Source organism: Oryctolagus cuniculus, chromosome 18, assembly GCF_051225735.1.
Source record: "Oryctolagus cuniculus isolate XC-2025 breed Fujian yellow rabbit chromosome 18, ASM5122573v1, whole genome shotgun sequence".
Taxonomy (NCBI): Eukaryota; Metazoa; Chordata; class Mammalia; order Lagomorpha; family Leporidae; genus Oryctolagus; species Oryctolagus cuniculus.
Window position 1 is genome coordinate 9,710,509 of NC_142884.1, and position 15,939 is coordinate 9,726,447.

At 64.2% G+C, this 15,939-nt stretch overlaps 2 protein-coding genes across 3 annotated transcripts; both read right to left on the minus strand.

Annotated features, from left to right (window-relative positions):
- Window positions 1-1,375: 1,375 nt before the first annotated feature.
- On the minus strand, window positions 1,376-10,461 carry KCNJ14 (potassium inwardly rectifying channel subfamily J member 14). Of its 2 annotated transcripts, none has more exons than XM_070063133.2 (3): window positions 10,083-10,461; window positions 4,060-4,819; window positions 1,376-2,525 (listed from the first exon to the last, which is right to left on the minus strand). In XM_070063133.2, the coding sequence occupies exons 2-3, from the start codon at window positions 4,765-4,767 to the stop codon at window positions 1,929-1,931; spliced, it is 1,305 nt and encodes a 434-aa protein (XP_069919234.1). In that variant the 5' UTR covers window positions 4,768-4,819; window positions 10,083-10,461; the 3' UTR covers window positions 1,376-1,928. The 2 variants fall into 2 exon arrangements, with proteins under 2 accessions (XP_069919234.1, XP_069919236.1); XM_070063135.2 differs by having other exon boundaries at window positions 4,948-10,461.
- Window positions 10,462-10,599: 138 nt separating this feature from the next.
- GRWD1 (glutamate rich WD repeat containing 1) lies at window positions 10,600-14,798 on the minus strand. The gene is made up of 7 exons (XM_002723735.6): window positions 14,598-14,798; window positions 14,326-14,443; window positions 13,999-14,164; window positions 12,676-12,889; window positions 12,441-12,583; window positions 12,087-12,284; window positions 10,600-11,282 (listed from the first exon to the last, which is right to left on the minus strand). Exons 1-7 carry the CDS (start codon window positions 14,782-14,784, stop codon window positions 10,965-10,967), a joined length of 1,344 nt encoding a protein of 447 aa, XP_002723781.3. The 5' UTR covers window positions 14,785-14,798; the 3' UTR covers window positions 10,600-10,964.
- Window positions 14,799-15,939: the final 1,141 nt, after the last annotated feature.

The following is a 15,939-nucleotide window of genomic DNA, read 5'->3' on the forward strand; positions in this document are numbered from 1 at the left end:
CTTTGGCCATTAGCCATGGTTCCACTACCCCTTGCTGGCCCTGTGATGTCCTTTTTACTTATGTATTTGAAAGGCAGGGTGACAGTGAGAGACGGAGCCATCTTCCACTTGCTGGTTCACTCCCCAGATGGCTGCAACAGCCCAGGGCTGCACCAGGAGCCAAGAACTCCACCCCAGTCTCCCACACAGGTAGCAGGGGCCCGAGCACTTGGGCTGTCTTCTGCTGCTTTCCTTGGTGCATTAGCAGGGAGCTGGATTGAAAGCCGAGTGACCGGGACTCGAACTGGCACTCCACTGCCGTTGTCACGAGTGGCAGCTCCACACACCGCATCACCACGCTGGCCCATGGCCCAGTGATGTAGGTGCCCGAGTTCAGAGACAGCTTCCAAGGGCACCTCCCATCCCAGCCACCCCTGGAAGGCCAGGTGCTCCAGTACCGGGATCCACACCCCCACCCCGCCCTCAGTGAGGGGAGGAATCACTAAGTTCCAACACCGCTTTTCACAGATGGTGGAGCCGAGGCAGGGAGTGGGAGTCGTGTGCCCAGCGCCACACAGTAAGAGGATGCAGGGTGGAGCTTTAGCGGGAAACTTCCTGGACTGCGTTCCAGTTGGCTGCAGCCTGATTTCTAACCCCACTGCAGGAACCAGGGAAAAAATAGATATCTGTATTTATATTATGTATATAATATACATATGTATAACATCTTTAAGAAATAGACACGCGTCACTAGGTACAGGATTCCAGCGCATTCTAGACTCCCCAGTCCCAGCCCTTCCCCCTCCCTTGCCCACTAAGGAGCCCTGTGACCGGCAGGGTCTCACCTGAGCCCTCAGAAACCGTGCTTAGCAAGCCCGAGTCCACCTCCTGGAGCTGCCGAGCAGCCCACGTGGAGGCGGGGAGCGCGTCCAGGCCTCGGGGGTGGCCATCCCTGGATCTCTGGAGCCTCATTCCTTTTGGCATGACAGAACCACAGGAAGTCACCTAGAACCCTCGAGAGTCGCAGTTCCACCGGGAAGCCACAGAAACCGGGAACTGCCCGCCCCCCCCACCCCACCCCCCGCCGTGATCAGTCCAGAGCTGCAGAATCCAAATTCCTTTGGACGTTCTAGAATGGCACTTTAAAAAATGAAAACCACCCTGCGGGGGCCCTGGCAGCATCGCTCGCCCCTGGGCATCGGTCACTTCGTCCCTCTGGACCCACAGACTCGTCATTGTGTTGTGCATTCTAGAAAGCAAAGTGTCTAGAGTTCGGTTCTCTAGGCCAAGCCAGCGCTTGCCTTGGTAGCCAACCTGGACTCAAGGAATCAACTCTTGGGCTCTCTGAAACCACAGTTTGTTCTTTTTCTTTCTTGGCTCAGTCGCCACTCTTCGTTTTGCATCCGTCTCGGACGTGCAGCATTCCACAGCCTTCTCGCCTTCGGCGGTCTAGAACAAGTGATTCGCCGCTCAGTCGGCTGAGTCGGAAACCAACAGCCCCTTGCAGCGCAGGTCAAAGCCACACCCACCAGCCCCGGATCCGCTGCTGTGCAGGAACTGCCAGCTTCCTTCTCCGCACGCAGCCTGCCCTACACCACCGACCCCTAGCTCTGCTCAACAGCCCAGACCCAGCCAGGCAGAACCATCTAGAGCCACCACTTCCTTGGCTCTTGGGTGCTCCAGAGCTCTGGAGCCACAGCTCTGGTGAGACGCAGGAATCGGGCTCTTAAAGGGGTTCAGGGAGGAGCGCAGAAGCAGAGGGGCTAAGGTCCAGACAGTGTGTGGTGGGTCCGGTCCACCAGCCATGGCAGACGCTCACAAGCTAACGGTTTACCCAGCAGGCCTGTGGGCCTCGGGAAACGGCTGCCCCACCCCCGATGCAGGCTGAGCTCTCCATCTTGCTCCCCCGTGGAAAGGGGGCACAAGCGGAAAGGGGATGTTGGCTTGCGTCACGGGGGCAGGGTCAGCGCCAGGGTCGGGGTGAGAACTCGGGGGCTGGCAGCCCCTGCTTCTTGCTCCGCCTCACTCCCTTCCTTGGCCTCCTCTTCCTCCTCTTCCTCCTGGCAGCAACTCAGAGCAAGTTCATTCTCGTAACAAAACGCAGCCAGGGAGCCGGGGAAGCTGGACTTGGGGCTGTGGGAAGCCTGCTCCGCCCGCTCGTCCAGCTCCTTGGCGCTGCAGACGGGCGTCCCCGGGACCTCGTAGGTGCGGTGGAAGTGGCGATAGTCGACTTCGTACTGGGAGCCACGCTGGAAGAGGACCGGCTCAAAACGGTGGCCCCAGAGCAGCTCGCCGGGGAGGTACGACGAGCGACACTGCGTGGTCATGGCCGTGGCTTCCACCATGCCCTCGAGGATGACCACGAGCTCAAAGTCGGCCCGGGCCAGCTCGGCCCGTCCCAGCTCGTACAGCGGGCTGGCAGAGTCGATCTCGTGCACGATGGTGATGGGAGACACCAGGAAGATGCGGTCGGTGCCTCCGTCAAAGCCCACGTCCACGTCCTGGTGGTCGAGCGGGATGTACTCCCCCTCCGGGGTCACACGAGGCTGCAGGAGAAAGGGGGGGGGGAGCCGAAGGCAGCAGGAAGCAGAGAGACGAACAGGGACACAGGGAAGAGCAAAGACCACGCGCGGGGATGGGTACGGTGACAACACGGTCCCAGAGGGAGGGGACAGGGACACGGGAGAGAGGGGGATGGAGACCCAGGGAGGGGCGGGGGAGGTCAAGACACAGAGGTAAAGAGAGGGAGAGATAGGGATAGAGATGGAGGAAGACAGGGACAGAATGCAATTAACACAGACCACAAAGAGGATGCAGAGACAATGCGAAGATGACATTCAGCCAGGACACGGAGAAGAGGGATAGAAAAATGGTTTTCAAATGCGTGGCCAAACACACACCATGATGATACAAAGATGGAGACCTGACACCCAGGACTCCAGCACTGCCCTGGCTGTCCCCAGGCCAACCTACCCTCCAGCCCCTCAAGTCCGGCATATGGTCTAGCTCCACTCGTCTGCCCCACCCCCCAACCTCCTGTGCCATGCCACTGCCCCACAGCCTTCTGGAAGATTCCGAGGTGTGTGTGGGGGGGCACCTCTGCTCTTGCACCCTTCCCCCACCACACGCAGCCCGCAGTGCCCAGGGTCTTCACTCGGCCCGGGGAAGCCTCTCCCCCAGGTTGTTGGACACAGTGGCATTGGAGCCATTTGACCACAATGCCAGGAACATGAAGGGCCCTTCTTCGGGGTTGCCCCAGGGTCCGGGAAGCGACAGAAGCCACAGTTCTCCCAGGAGGCTGCTGGAGCCACTGAGGTGGGGGATGAGGCCTCCCGCAAGTGGCGTAGCTCAGCTCCGCAGGGTCGGGCTGCACCCCACCTTCCCACGGTGCCCTAAGGGTCGGCTGCACCCCATCTTTCCCATGGTGCCCTAAGGGTCGGGCTGCACCCCACCTTCCCACGGTGCCCTAAGGGTCGGGCTGCACCCCATCTTTCCCACGGTGCCCTAAGGGTCGGGCTGCACCCCACCTTCCCATGGTGCCCTAAGGGTCGGGCTGCACCCCACCTTCCCACGGTGCCCTAAGGGTCGGGCTGCACCCCACCTTCCCACGGTGCCCTAAGGGTCGGGCTGCACCCCACCCTCCAACGGTGCCGTAGGGGCTCAGCCTCAAGTAGGATGAGAATTGTAAACCTGAGCCATGCAAGGGTCCCTGGAACCCCACCACCCACGGAACACAGTCTCCTCAGAGCACCTCAGGCCGGCTCTTTCCCTGTGACGCCCCAGACGCTTCTGGGAATGGCAGTCCACAGCCCTTCCCACCCAGGAGTGGACCGCCTAGGCCCGGATTTCCCACAATCCCATGGCCGGGCCATGCTCAGGCCACAAGCAGCTCTTCAGAGTTCCAACCCAGGCCTCCGTAAAGAGCGGCCGCAGACCCTTCTCCCGATCCCGTCTCCTACGACCCCGAGAGGCTGCTGGGAATTGTAGTCCACGCACCCTCCAGGCCCACCCGCGTCGCCCTTGCGCCTACATCTCCCACAGTGCCCTGGGCGCGCCTGCAGACCCCGCGAAGCGCCGCACCTGCAGCAGCTGGGCCCGCACGTGGGCCTCGACCAGGTGGCTGCGGCGCAGGTTGCCGACGCGCCACATGAGGCAGAGGCGGCGGTCGCGCAGCGCCACGACGGCGTTCTCGCTGAAGACGAGCGTCTCGTTGCGCTTCTTGGGCTTGGCCATCTTGGCCATGACGGCGCCCACGACGAAGGCGTCGAGCACGCAGCCGGCGATGCACTGCAGCACCACGGCGGCCACGGCGGCCGGGCACTCCTCGGTGACGCTGCGCACGCCGTAGCCGATGGACGTCTGCGTCTCCAGCGCGAAGAGGAAGGCGGCCAGGAAGCTGGCCACCTGCGAGAAGCAGGGCGCGGGCGGCGGCGGCGCGGCCAGGTCGCCGTGCAGCGAGGCGATGAGCCAGAAGGCCAGGCCGAAGAGCAGCCAGGAGGCGAGGAAGGAGCAGGAGAAGAGCAGGCACATCCAGCGCCAGCGCACGTCCACGCACGTGGTGAACAGGTCGCTCAGGTAGCGCGCGCCCTGGCCGCCCAGGTTCACGAAGCGCACGTTGCAGTGCCCGTCTTTCTTGACGAAGCGCCCGCGCCGCCGGCCCACCGGCGACTGCGCCGGCGCCCAGCCGTTGCGGCACAGCCCCGGCCCGGCCTCCTCCTCATCGCCCGCCCGGCTGTCCCCCGACTCCAGGGCGCCGCTCAGGCGGCGCAGGGCCCTGGCCAGGCCCATTGGGCGCGGGGGCCCCCTCCACTTGGCCTAGTGGGGGGCGGGCGCCCCGAACCTGCGGGGACAAGCGACAGGACAGAACATCAGGGGTGCCTGGAGCGCATAAGGTCGTGGGCCAGGGGTGCTCCCTTGGGTGGGCCTCGGTGGCCACCGCCGGCAGGCTCTGGGTGGGACAAAACTCACCTTCCAAGCTCAGCCCCGGTGGCCGCGCTGTCAGAAACACCTGGGCACCCTGACAGCAGCCTTGGACATGTGGCACGGTTGCAGCAGACTTTCCACAGTGCCAAATTTCTGCCTTAAATCTGTGGTTTCCGTAATATGAAGGATGACTAAGTAGGCCATTGATAGACTGCTGTGGTCTCGGGCAGCGTATTCAGCTGTGCCTCACGGGGTTGATACTGTTTTTTTTTGTTTGTTTGTTTTTTGACAGGCAGAGTGGACAGTGAGAGAGACAGAGAGAAAGGTCTTCCTTTGCCGTTGGTTCACCTTCCAATGGCAGCTGTGGCCGGTGCGCTGCGGCCAGTGCACTGCGCTGATCCGATGGCAGGAGCCAGGTGCTTCTCCTGGTCTCCCATGGGGTGCAGGGCCCAAGCACTTGGGCCATCCTCCACTGCCCTCCCTGGCCACAGCAGAGAGCTGGCCTGGAAGAGGGGCAACTGGGACAGAATCCGGCACCCCGACTGGGACTAGAACCCGGTGTGCCGGCGCCGCAAGGCGGAGGATTAGCCTAGTGAGCCGCGGCGCCGGCCGATACTGTTGCACAGATGCTGAGCTGGGGTGTGGAACAACTTGCCCGAGACACAGCTGACTGCGCTGGACTCTGTGCCAGCCACCGGCCAGGTTGTAGCTCCACTCAGCACGGGGTCAGCGTGGAGACCCCAGCAGGCTGAGGTTGGGCGCGGCGCAAAGACACGCTCCAAAAGCACAAGCGACATAAGCGACAATCTCCTTGAAGACATTGAATTTCATCAACATTTTAAAAGAATTTATATCTATCTGCGAGTGGGTGTTTTGTGCCAGCAGTTAAGGCACCACTTGGGCCGCCCCGTCCCACACTGGAGCGCCAGGCTTTGAGTCCTGTGCCACTCCTGATTCCAGCTTCCTGCTAACCTGCACCCTGGCAGGCAGCAGGTGGTGGCTCGAGCACTTGGGTCCCTGCCACCCACACGGGACACCCGAGTTTCTGGCTCCTGCCTCTGGCCATTGTGGACATTTAGGGTATGGTCGGGAAGTCCCTCTCTTTGTCGTTCTCTCTCTGCCTTTCAAATACATGACATAATTTTTTTTTTTTTTTTTCATTTGAGAGAGGTCCCACTCACTCTGGTTAATCCCCCCCAAGCCCATCAATGGCCAGGGCCAGGCTGGGGTGAAAACCAGGAGCCAGGAACTCAATCCTGGGTCTCCTAGGTGGGTAGTGGGAACTCTATTGTTTTTTATTAAGATTTATTTTATTTACTTGAAAGACAGAGTTACAGAGAGAGGAGAGTGAGAGAGGTCTTCCACCCGCTGGTTCACTCCCCAGATGGCTGCAATGGCTGGAGCTGCACCGATCTGAAGCCAGGAGCCAGGAGCTTCTCCCGGGTCTCCCACGTGGGTGCAGGGGCCCAAGGACTTGAGCCATCTTCTACTGCTTTCCCAGGCCACAGCAGAGAGCCGGATCGGAAGAGGAGCAGCTGGGACTAGAACCGGTGCCCACATGGATGCCGGCGCTTCAGGCCAGGGCTTTGACCTGCTGCGCCACGGCGCCGGCCCCGGGGACTCAATTCTTGAGCCATCCCTGCTGCAAACTGCATTGGCAGGAAGCTGAGTGGAGCGGGAGCCAGCACCGGAACCCAGGCACTCTGGTGTGGGCCGGCGCGGGAGTCCTAACTGGCATCTCAGCTGCTGAGCTAAATGCCTGCACCCACATGAAAAACGTACGTGCACCGAAGGACGCTCAGAGAGGTGACGACGACCTCGCGGCTGGAGAGACCAGCTACAAGTCAAGTGTGGGACGCAGAACTTGCATCTGAAATATACGGCGAGCCCTTGCCAGCCCATTTAAAGGTGGGCAAAGGTCTAGGCAGGCATTTTCCCAAAGAAGATGTGTGTCCAAGCAGGGCACAAAAAGATGCTTGGGGGCCGGCGCTGTGGCGTAGCGGGTAAAGCTGCTGCCTGCAGTGCCGGCATCCCTTATAGGTGCCGGTTCAGGTCCCAGCTGCTCTACTTCTGACCCAGCTATCTGCTATGGCCCGGGAAAGCAGTAGAAGATGGTCCAAGTGCTTGGGGCCCTGTAACCACATGGGTGTCCTGGAAGGAGCTCCTGGCTCAGATTGGTCCAGCTCTGGCCGTTGTGGTCATTTGGGGAGTGAAGCAGCAGATGGGAGACCTCTCTCTCTCTGCCTCTGTGCAACTCTGCCTTTCAAATAAATAAAGATGCTGATTACCACTGGCCATGAGAGGACTGTGCACCCAGCCACAGCAGCCCCACAGAGCAGCCACGTAGGCACTGAACTGAGGACAGTGGGGGTGGAAAGTCACGCAGCTACTGTGGAAACCAGGCTGGGAGTTCCATAGGTGGCCTGGCAGAGTCACCGTGTCAGTCTGCCATTCCACCCCACAGTGCCCACCCGAGACAGACAGGCAGCCACACAAAGCCTCGCACACGGCCGCTCCTAAGAGGCGAGAGGTGGAGATGACCCAAATGTCCACCAGCGCTGAGTGGGTGCAATGTGGCTTCTCCCACAGTACAAAGCAGGCAAACGCTGAGAGGATCGAGCCCAGTAAAGCAGCCAATCCCCAGCCCACGTGCCCCCCTCTCCGTGAGGTGCGAGGACGGGCCGGTCTGAATTGCGGTGGCCCAGGACCGAGGCTTCTCTGTGGGGTGATGAGGCTGTTCTCAGTTCAGCTGTGCAACCATGAGAGTGCTAGCCACATCTAACAGGTGAACAGTACAGCAGGAGGTTATGTCCCCACGAAGCTGGCAGAGTAAGACAGGCTCCCAGGGGCCGGGCCGTGGCACAGCAGGTTAAACCACCACTTGCGACACTGGCATCCCGTGTCAGTGGCAGTGCCGGCTGCTCTGCTTCCGACCCAGCTCCCTGGAAGGCAGCCGACGATGGGCCTGGACTGAGGAGTTGGGCCCCTGCACCCATGTGGGAGACCCGGATGGAGGTCCAGGCTCTTGGCTTCCATCTGGCCCAGCCCCAGCCAGTGTGGCCATTTCGGGAGTGAACCAAGCTCTGCTTCTGTAACAAACAAATGTTGCCAGCACCGTGGCTTAGTGGGTTAAGCCACCGCCTGCAGCACCAGCATCCCTTATGGCACTGGTCTGGGTCCCGGCTGCTCCACTTCCCATCCAGCGCTCTGCTGTGGCCTAGGAAAGCAGTGAAGATGGCCCCAGTGCTTGGACGTCTGCACCCAGTGGGAGGCCTGGATGAAGCTCCTGGCTTCAGTCTGGCCCAGCCCTGGCCGTTGCGGTCACTTGGGAGGGAGACCTCTCTGCCTGCCTCTGCCTCTTCTCTCAGTCTGTAACGAGGTTCAGCCCCGACCCTCTACCTCAGACAGCTCCTACTCGGTTGCTGACACCACATGCCTGGGATCCCCAGCATCCTCGCCCAGAGCCTTGATTTACTCATCTGTGGGATGGGGATATAACTTTCCAGTTGAAGAGAGAGGTCTGGAAGGAAGGGGATGGCGGCCTCTCCGAGCAGCTCACACCCCTCTCCAAGCCTCAGTTCCCTCATCTGGGAAGTGGAACGAACCCCAGCAGCCCGACGGGCGTGGACCCGCAGGCCTCACCACCCCTCAGCTGCTGCAGGGGCGACACCCGGCGCCGTGGTGGGGGGCACCTTTCAGGGCTGGCTGGCTAAGGCCAGAGGAATCTGGTTAACTGCCGATTCCATCGGCGCTGGCCCAGCCCCTGCGTGCTTGGACTGTGCCTGCCGCACAGGGGTCAGGGATCCGCCTGGGCCCTCCACCTGAGGACTGCTGACCAACATCGAGGTCAGCACCCACGGGGTGCCTGGAAGGAGCTGTGCACCTCTGGGTCTGGTCTCCACAGCCACCGAGTGGGGGCGTAGGCCCACCTGACGGGGGTGAAGCGGAGGCTCAGGTCAGACGCCCCAGGCTGGGCGGTGCCAGCGCCTACCTTGTACCCAGCTGCGACCTCTCCACCTCCCACAGCCCAGGATGCCAGAGCGTGTTCTTAGGGAGGGGCAGTGGTGGGGTCGGCATGCAAGCCCTTGCCTCCTGGGAAGTCCCCCCTCGTGAGCCAACAATAGGGCGCTGACAGGCCCCACCCTGCCCCAGGCCGGCCTCCCACCCACTCCCCACTGCTAGCCGCTAGCTGCAACCCTTGCTGTGCACAGAAAAGCAAACGGAGGTTCTGCGGTGAGGCTGCCTCAGGGCCAGGCGCCGAGGGCCCCCCTAGGGCTCAGGGAGTGTTTGCAGCCCCCCCACTGGGTCCACCAGACCCCGAGGCTCACCTCGACTGCTCAGGAGGCCAAGGTCCTCACCCCATCTCACGGGCCCAGCCCAGGCTCGGAGGGGTCTGTGGCCAGGCCTGGCCCTCCTCAGCCCGCGAGGCCGACCTGTGTTCACCTCACAAAGCCACCGGACGCTGCACCTGCGGGGGTCTCTGGGTGCCCAACGCGGCCCGGCTCCCAGACTTGGAACAAGGTAGGGCGGGAGCGAGCGGGATCCCAAGCCCGAGGGCCCCACCCCCTGCAGCTGACCTGCGAGAGCAGCTTAAGGTTTCCATATAAAGGAGACACAGGGCTTAAGGTGCTTCAACTCCGTGTCAAAGTCACTGTCTAATCTGCAGCCAAGAGGCCCCGCCCCTCCCCCCGCAGAGGGTTCCATGCTCTTCCTGGAGGCGGGGGCATCCCCCCACTCCCCTCCCCCATAACGGGGGTCCCCACAGCGAGTGGGAGCAGAGTGGGGAGGAGGGGTGGGGCAGAGACTGCAGACAGGGCAGGCCCAGAGATGGGCAGGGAGAGGCGGGCGTTGGGAGGGAGCCTGAGGAAGAGAAATTGGCAGGAGGAGCAGGGCGGGCGGGGGGGCGAGGACCTGAATTGGGGAGCAGAGACCAAGGGGGCCGGGGCGGGCAGGAGACCTTGCCTGGGGAGGTGCAAGCCATGGGGCGAGAAGCAGAAGCCAGGAGGGTGGGGTGCAGCGAGCACAGGCAGTGCCCCCAGCATGGGTGGGCAGAGCTACAGGCAGCAAACCTGGGTCTCGGCGGCTCCCCGAGGGGCCACGGTCAGGGCAGGGGCCGGGGAGACGGGTGTTGGGCCGAGGGGGGAGGGTGGGGGCGGCAGAAGGAGGGAGTGGGCACGTACCTGGGGGGGCTGCCCACCCCCATGCCCTGGGGGGGCTCTGCTGCTCAGGCTGGGGGAGGCCTCTGGGGGCCCGGGGGCTGCGGTCTGTCCTCGGCCCCAGGGGCCTGTGCCGGGCGCCCGCGACCTCTGAGTCCACAGGCGGATCAGAGGCCTGGATGGAGGGGGCAGGGGGTGTGGCCAGCAGCGCCGCAGAGGGGGAGCCAGGGAGGACGGCCAGGCAGGCAGCTGGGCGGCAGCCCAGCAGGCTGGAGAGGCACAGGTGGGGGCAGGGAGGCACGGAAGGCCAGGGACGCTGATCAGGAAGAGAGGAGGAGCTGGGGACATCGCTGAGGGGTCCCCTGGAACGAAGCCTAAGTGGGGGCATGGGACGAGACCCTCTGACTGCTGAGTCCCAGATGGAACACAACAGAGCGTGGCCCCTGCCGCGTGGGGGCTGGAGCACACACAGCGGGGACCCCCTGGGGACAGCTGGGGACCGACTTCCTGCCTCGCCAGGCGGTCGGAGCCTCACACGCCCTCCGGGCCTGTCTGGTCCTTTATTGCATCTCGGGAGCCCCTGCCCTGCGGCTCAGAGAGGGGAGGGCCCCACGCAGCCCCCTGCTGGGAAATCCTGGCCAAACCCAGCGGCCGGAAGACAAGGGTGGGACCAGAGTCCGCTGGAGGAGCCCACAGCTCGGGTTTGGTCCGGCCTTTGTCAGGCCCCTGAGGTCCCTGGGGAAGACCAGGTGCCAAAGCCCAGGGCTCACAGGCCACGCCGGGCCCGCCAGGCCCCGCCAGGTGCGGGTGTGGGCCAGCGTCCATCTCAGCCCTTTTCTCGGAGGGGCAGCCGACAGGCGGCACGAGCGGCTCCTGAGCAGGGCACGGCAGAGGCCGCGGCCCGCCTCAGACGCTGATGGTGCGGAAGATGGTGAAGCCGGACAGGGCGGTGCTGACCACGACCCCGGGGCACTGCGGGTGCCAGTGCAGCTCCTTCAGGTCGGTCTCGCCCTGGTGCACGAACAGCAGCTGCTGGGGGAGGTCCGCCAGCCCGGGCTCGGCCTCCGCCTCCCTGGCCTCGGGGTCCCGCTCCACGGCCAGGTCCCACTGCGTGATCTGGTTGTCGGCGCCGGAGGCAGCAAAGACCCCGCTGTCCTGGGGGTGCCACTCGACAGAGGTCACGGGGGCCACATGCTGCTTGAAGGTGGCCACCGGGGAGCCAGACTGCGGGCAAGGATGGAGTCAGGGGCTCAGACGGCTCAGCCTCGGGGTTCAGCGGGACCCCGCACCTCACCACCCACAATCTGTGATGAGGCCTGGAGGAAGCCCCCCCTCTCCTCCCTGGGTGCGTGCCGGCTCCCTCGTCTAGACAATGTTCCCCCAGGGCTCTCCCCTGACTTTGTGAAGGCCCCACTTTGGGAGCTCCAGAGGCAGCCAACCGGGACAGGGGTCCCAGGTGCTGCTGGGACCTGAAGGAGGACTGGCTGCAGAGGGCCACCGTCATCACCTCCAGGAGCCAGCCCAGGCTGAGTCCACAGAAGCGGCTAAGCTGCAGGGAAACAGATGACCCGGCCGCCCCGGAAGAGCTCGGGCTCCGGGAAGCTATGGCTCCGTGCACAGGGACCCCACAGGCTGCAGCTGCTCCTGCCAGAGCCTCTTTCTGCTCTACAGGTCAGCGCTTCGCCGGGCTGTCACGTCGCACCTGCTCCTGTCCTCGCTGTGCCGCGCCTCCTCCCCTGCAGCGAGTGAGCTGGGTTCCCACTCTCAGTCCACCACAGGACCAATCTAGAGTTCCCAGGGGCCCTGAGTCGTGGGCCGCACAGCGGCTGCACCTCTGCCCCATGGGCAGATGGGAGCTGCAGTCTCGTGGTCTCTCATCCCTCGTCAGAGACCTCACAGCCACCAGGACCCTTCCTCTGCCCGAGCGTCAGCCTCCCCACCCACCCCAGGAGGGGCTGGCCCCGCGCCGGCCGGCCGCCCGAGCACGGAGGGGGAACCCGCAGGCCCAGCGGCTGCTCCGGGAGGTACCTTGAACTGCCGCAGGTCCCAGACCTTGAGCGCCCCGTCGTCCCCGCCGCTGAGCAGGAAGGGCTCCCGGCGGCTCCAGCTGATGACGTTCACGTCCCCGTCGTGGGCAGCGGCTGTGGTGAGCATACAGGCCTTGCCGGGGGCTGCCCGGATGTCCCAGATGCGAATGGAGGCGTCCACTGAGCAGGACGCGAAAACCTGGGCGAGGCGGAGTCTCAGTGACCCAGTGTCCCCCCTCCTTGAAGACCAGGAGTGAGTGAGGGGCTGGCCTCTCTCTGTGACCTCACACCAGGCCAGGCCTGCACCCACTCCTGCCTCAGCACCCAGGATTCCAGGCCCCCAGCCCTTCCTCACCGTGTCCTCGGTCGGTGACCACTGCAGGTCCTCCACAGAACGCGTGTGGCCCACGAATGGCCGCTGGTCCACGTGCCAGGAGCCACCGTCTGTGGGTGTCCAGAGGTGGATGTTCTTCTGACAGTCACCGGTCAGCAGGCGACCTGGGGAAGCAGTCAGGACGTGAGCCCGCCCACCTGGCCACAGCTCACTGCCCCTCCCCCACACCCGCCCGCGGGCACGCGCCAGGACTCACCAGGCACCCGGGGCGACCAGTCCAGGGCGAAGCCCTCACCCATGTGGCCAGAGAAGGTGAAGATGGGCTTCACTCGGGCCTGCTCGTCCCGGAGGAAGACCGCCAGGGCCTGGGGGTCGTCCACCACCTGCAGAAGCCGCCGCAGCGCAAACACCTCCACCTGGCCCTTCTCTGACCACACCCCGGCCACAGGCTCCTCGCCCAGCCATGACACCTACAGGGGAGCGGAGGTCTGGGTCACCACGAGGCCCCAGGATCCCTGTGAGCCAACCCACAGGCTCCCCCGGGCCGGGGCTGCAGCTCGGGGAGTGGTCAGCTCCCCACCCTGGAGTGGCGGCGTGGGCTGAGGGTGGGAACCGGGGCCGTCAGCCCCGTCACCCCAGGAGCGTGCCAGGAGGACTCCCAGTGCCGGCAGCCTCAGGGCTCAGCCCCCCACCCCCACCCCCAGCTCGGGCCTCTCTCCTCGTCACGGAGTGGAACAACTCCGCCCAGGCTCCCACCGGAAGCTCACAGCCTCAAGACTCTCGCCCTTGCCCTCACAGAAGCTCACTCGGCCAGGGCTCCCCGCTCTTCCCCGCTGCCCGCGGCCCCCGCACCGATTCACGTGGCAGCCACCACAGTCCCTTTGCAACAGAAGGCAGGCTCCACACCCACCAGCGCCCGCCGCCCCGTCTCAACCCAAAGCCCGCACGCTAACCACGGCCCCCGGGGGCCCACCCCACAGCTCGTCACCCCCTCATCCACTCGGTCTCCGCAGCTCCCCGGGACGCCACACACACACCACGGTCACCCCAGCACCTCCGCACGCGTGTCTCCCTCCCTCACTTCCTGCGCGTGAACCCCCTAACCCCACTGCCTGCCACGGCAACTGCACCCCAGAACACCCCGGGCCCCGCAGCCGCTTCACGTGGTCTCCACGCCCCTGACAGCTTTTGGCCGCTTCCTACACTCTCCCGTGCCTGCTTGCTCCCCAGCCGTTTAAGTCGCCCCCTGCAGAAGGGGCGGGGCTGGGACAGGATGACGGAGACACAGCACCGCCCTCCACACGCCAGCGACAGGTCAGGAGGTGCTCCAGCTCCCAAGCAAACAAAAACCCACAACCCACAGCCCCAGCAGCTCCTGGATCCTGGCCAATCACTCACACACACACACACACACACACACACGTCACCAACACCCAGGTGCTGTGCACGCCCACCCCATCAGACAAGCAGCGTGACAGGAAAGTAAGAGACAGGCCCGGCTCGGAGGCCGACGGGAAGGCAAGGTGTCGTGAGCGGGGCTAGCGCAGCGGGCAGCTGGTGAGTGTTCCCGGGACTCTACCCGAACTCGGTTGATGCCGCCATAGTGGGGAACCATGGCCAGCTCCAGCTGAGGCTTGCGCTCCTCTTCATCCTCCTCGTCGTCCTCCTCCTCCTCCTCGTCATCACTGCCCTCTGAGGGCGGGGCCTTGGTCCCGTGCAGATTGTGCATCCGGAGCATCATCAGTCTGGGGACAGTGCGGGGAGTCAGGCACCGGGCGGCGGAATCCTTGGGGGGCAGGGGCGGCGGAAACCCGGGCTCCTGGGTCTTGGGGGGCGGGGGGTGCGGCCTGGGACAGAAGCTGGAAGCCCTAACTCCTGGCTGCGAACGAGAACCTGCCTCACGCACCTGTTGCTCTGGGCGCTCTCTGCCTGGGTCCCAGCACACAGGTACAGCGTAAGAGGAAGCTCGGTGCGGTTGTCTCCCAGGTGGTCTCGGACTATGTCGAAGCTGAGACACGGGGCGCCTGGGGACGGACGGAAGAGTTAGGCCGCCCCGACGGAAGGGTCTCAGCCGCCAGCTCCCTCTGGGGCCGGCCATCTCCTCCTGGACCGCAGCTCTCGGGGATGTCTCTTAAGTTAACTTCCCTGGACCCCAAAAGCCCCGGCCTTCGGCCCTACCTGTCTGAGCCCGGTGGTACAGCACATAGGCCTCCTCGTCCATGACCAGCTCCTCCCCTTCGCGCAGCGGCGGCCCCCGCCCAGGCAGGTACACCTGGGTCCGGCCCTCGGAACCTGTGTCACCCGACTCGGTCTCCATGGGTGCCTCGTTATCACACGTGCGTCGCCGACCCTTGCGCGCCGCCATCTTCGAACCCTCTCACGGCCGGCGCGAGGTGAGAGCGTCACTTCCGGGTTACGCCCGTCGCCTTCTAAGATCCGCACCCACAGCGCGGTTGCCTTGGAAACCTGCCGCTCCAGCGATCGAAGCGGGGCCGCGGGTCGGGGGACGGAGAAGGAGAACTCAAGTAACGGCGTCCTGGTGCAGCGAGAGCGACCCGCAGATACGGAGAGGCCGTTCGTTCCCCGTGACCTCAGGGAGCTCTTCCGCCTGGTAGTGGCAAAGGATTCTGGGAGTTGTAGTCCTGTAGGAGGATCCCGAGCGCCTTTGATTCCCAGTGCTAGCCACTAAATTAATTATTCATATATGCAAACTTGAGCACTTAGTGCGAGGAGACCCGGGTTTCGGCTCCCTGGGGACCCCGTATAAAGCGAGTTTCTTCTGCCCTCCCTGTTCGGATGGTGTTGGTTTATTTCAAAATGCTTTGGTGAAGACAGGCTGCCTATTTCGAGTTAGCTAGAGGGGCGGTCAGTGGCCCGGTCAGCTCGGTGAGGCGGCCGGGCCGTCGCTCGCGGGAGGGGATACTGAGAACCTCGGAAGGCTTGCTGGCAGTGGACGCTGAGGTGTCGCCTCAGCCCGGATCGCTCCCACCACTCTCTCGGGGTCTCCGTCTGCGCCCCCCGCCCCGGTTCTCTCTAGTCCTCCCCTATGAGGCTTCCCTCACTTTATTCCCGGCAGAGAAGCTGGGGGCGGGGGAGGGGCCGGGAAACAGACACGGAGCTCAGGCCCGGACTGAGGAGCCATAAAAACATGGTTTATTCCAAACACTGCAATGTGGACGAGGAGAGTGGGGGGAGGTGTGCAGCCCCAGACCCCTCCCTCTGCAACCCAGCCCCAGACCCGGCTGGCGCTCTGGGGAGGGGAGGCTCTTGGGGGTCCGCTGGGGGCATCTTTGAGGGGCCACTAGGAAGGGCCGGACTTGGAGGGGACGCGGTCGGCGGCACCTGGGCTGGACGGGAGGTGCGGCAGGGCGGGGGGTCCCGGCTAGGGGCGAGGGGTGGTGGGGGGCGGGGGGCTGGGGTCCCGGCGGGGCTTCTGCTGGGGACGCGTCCTGGGTCCGAGTAGGAAAAAAGCCACCGAGGGTGGGCGAGGAGGAGGAGGGGGCGTCGCGGTTTGACACCC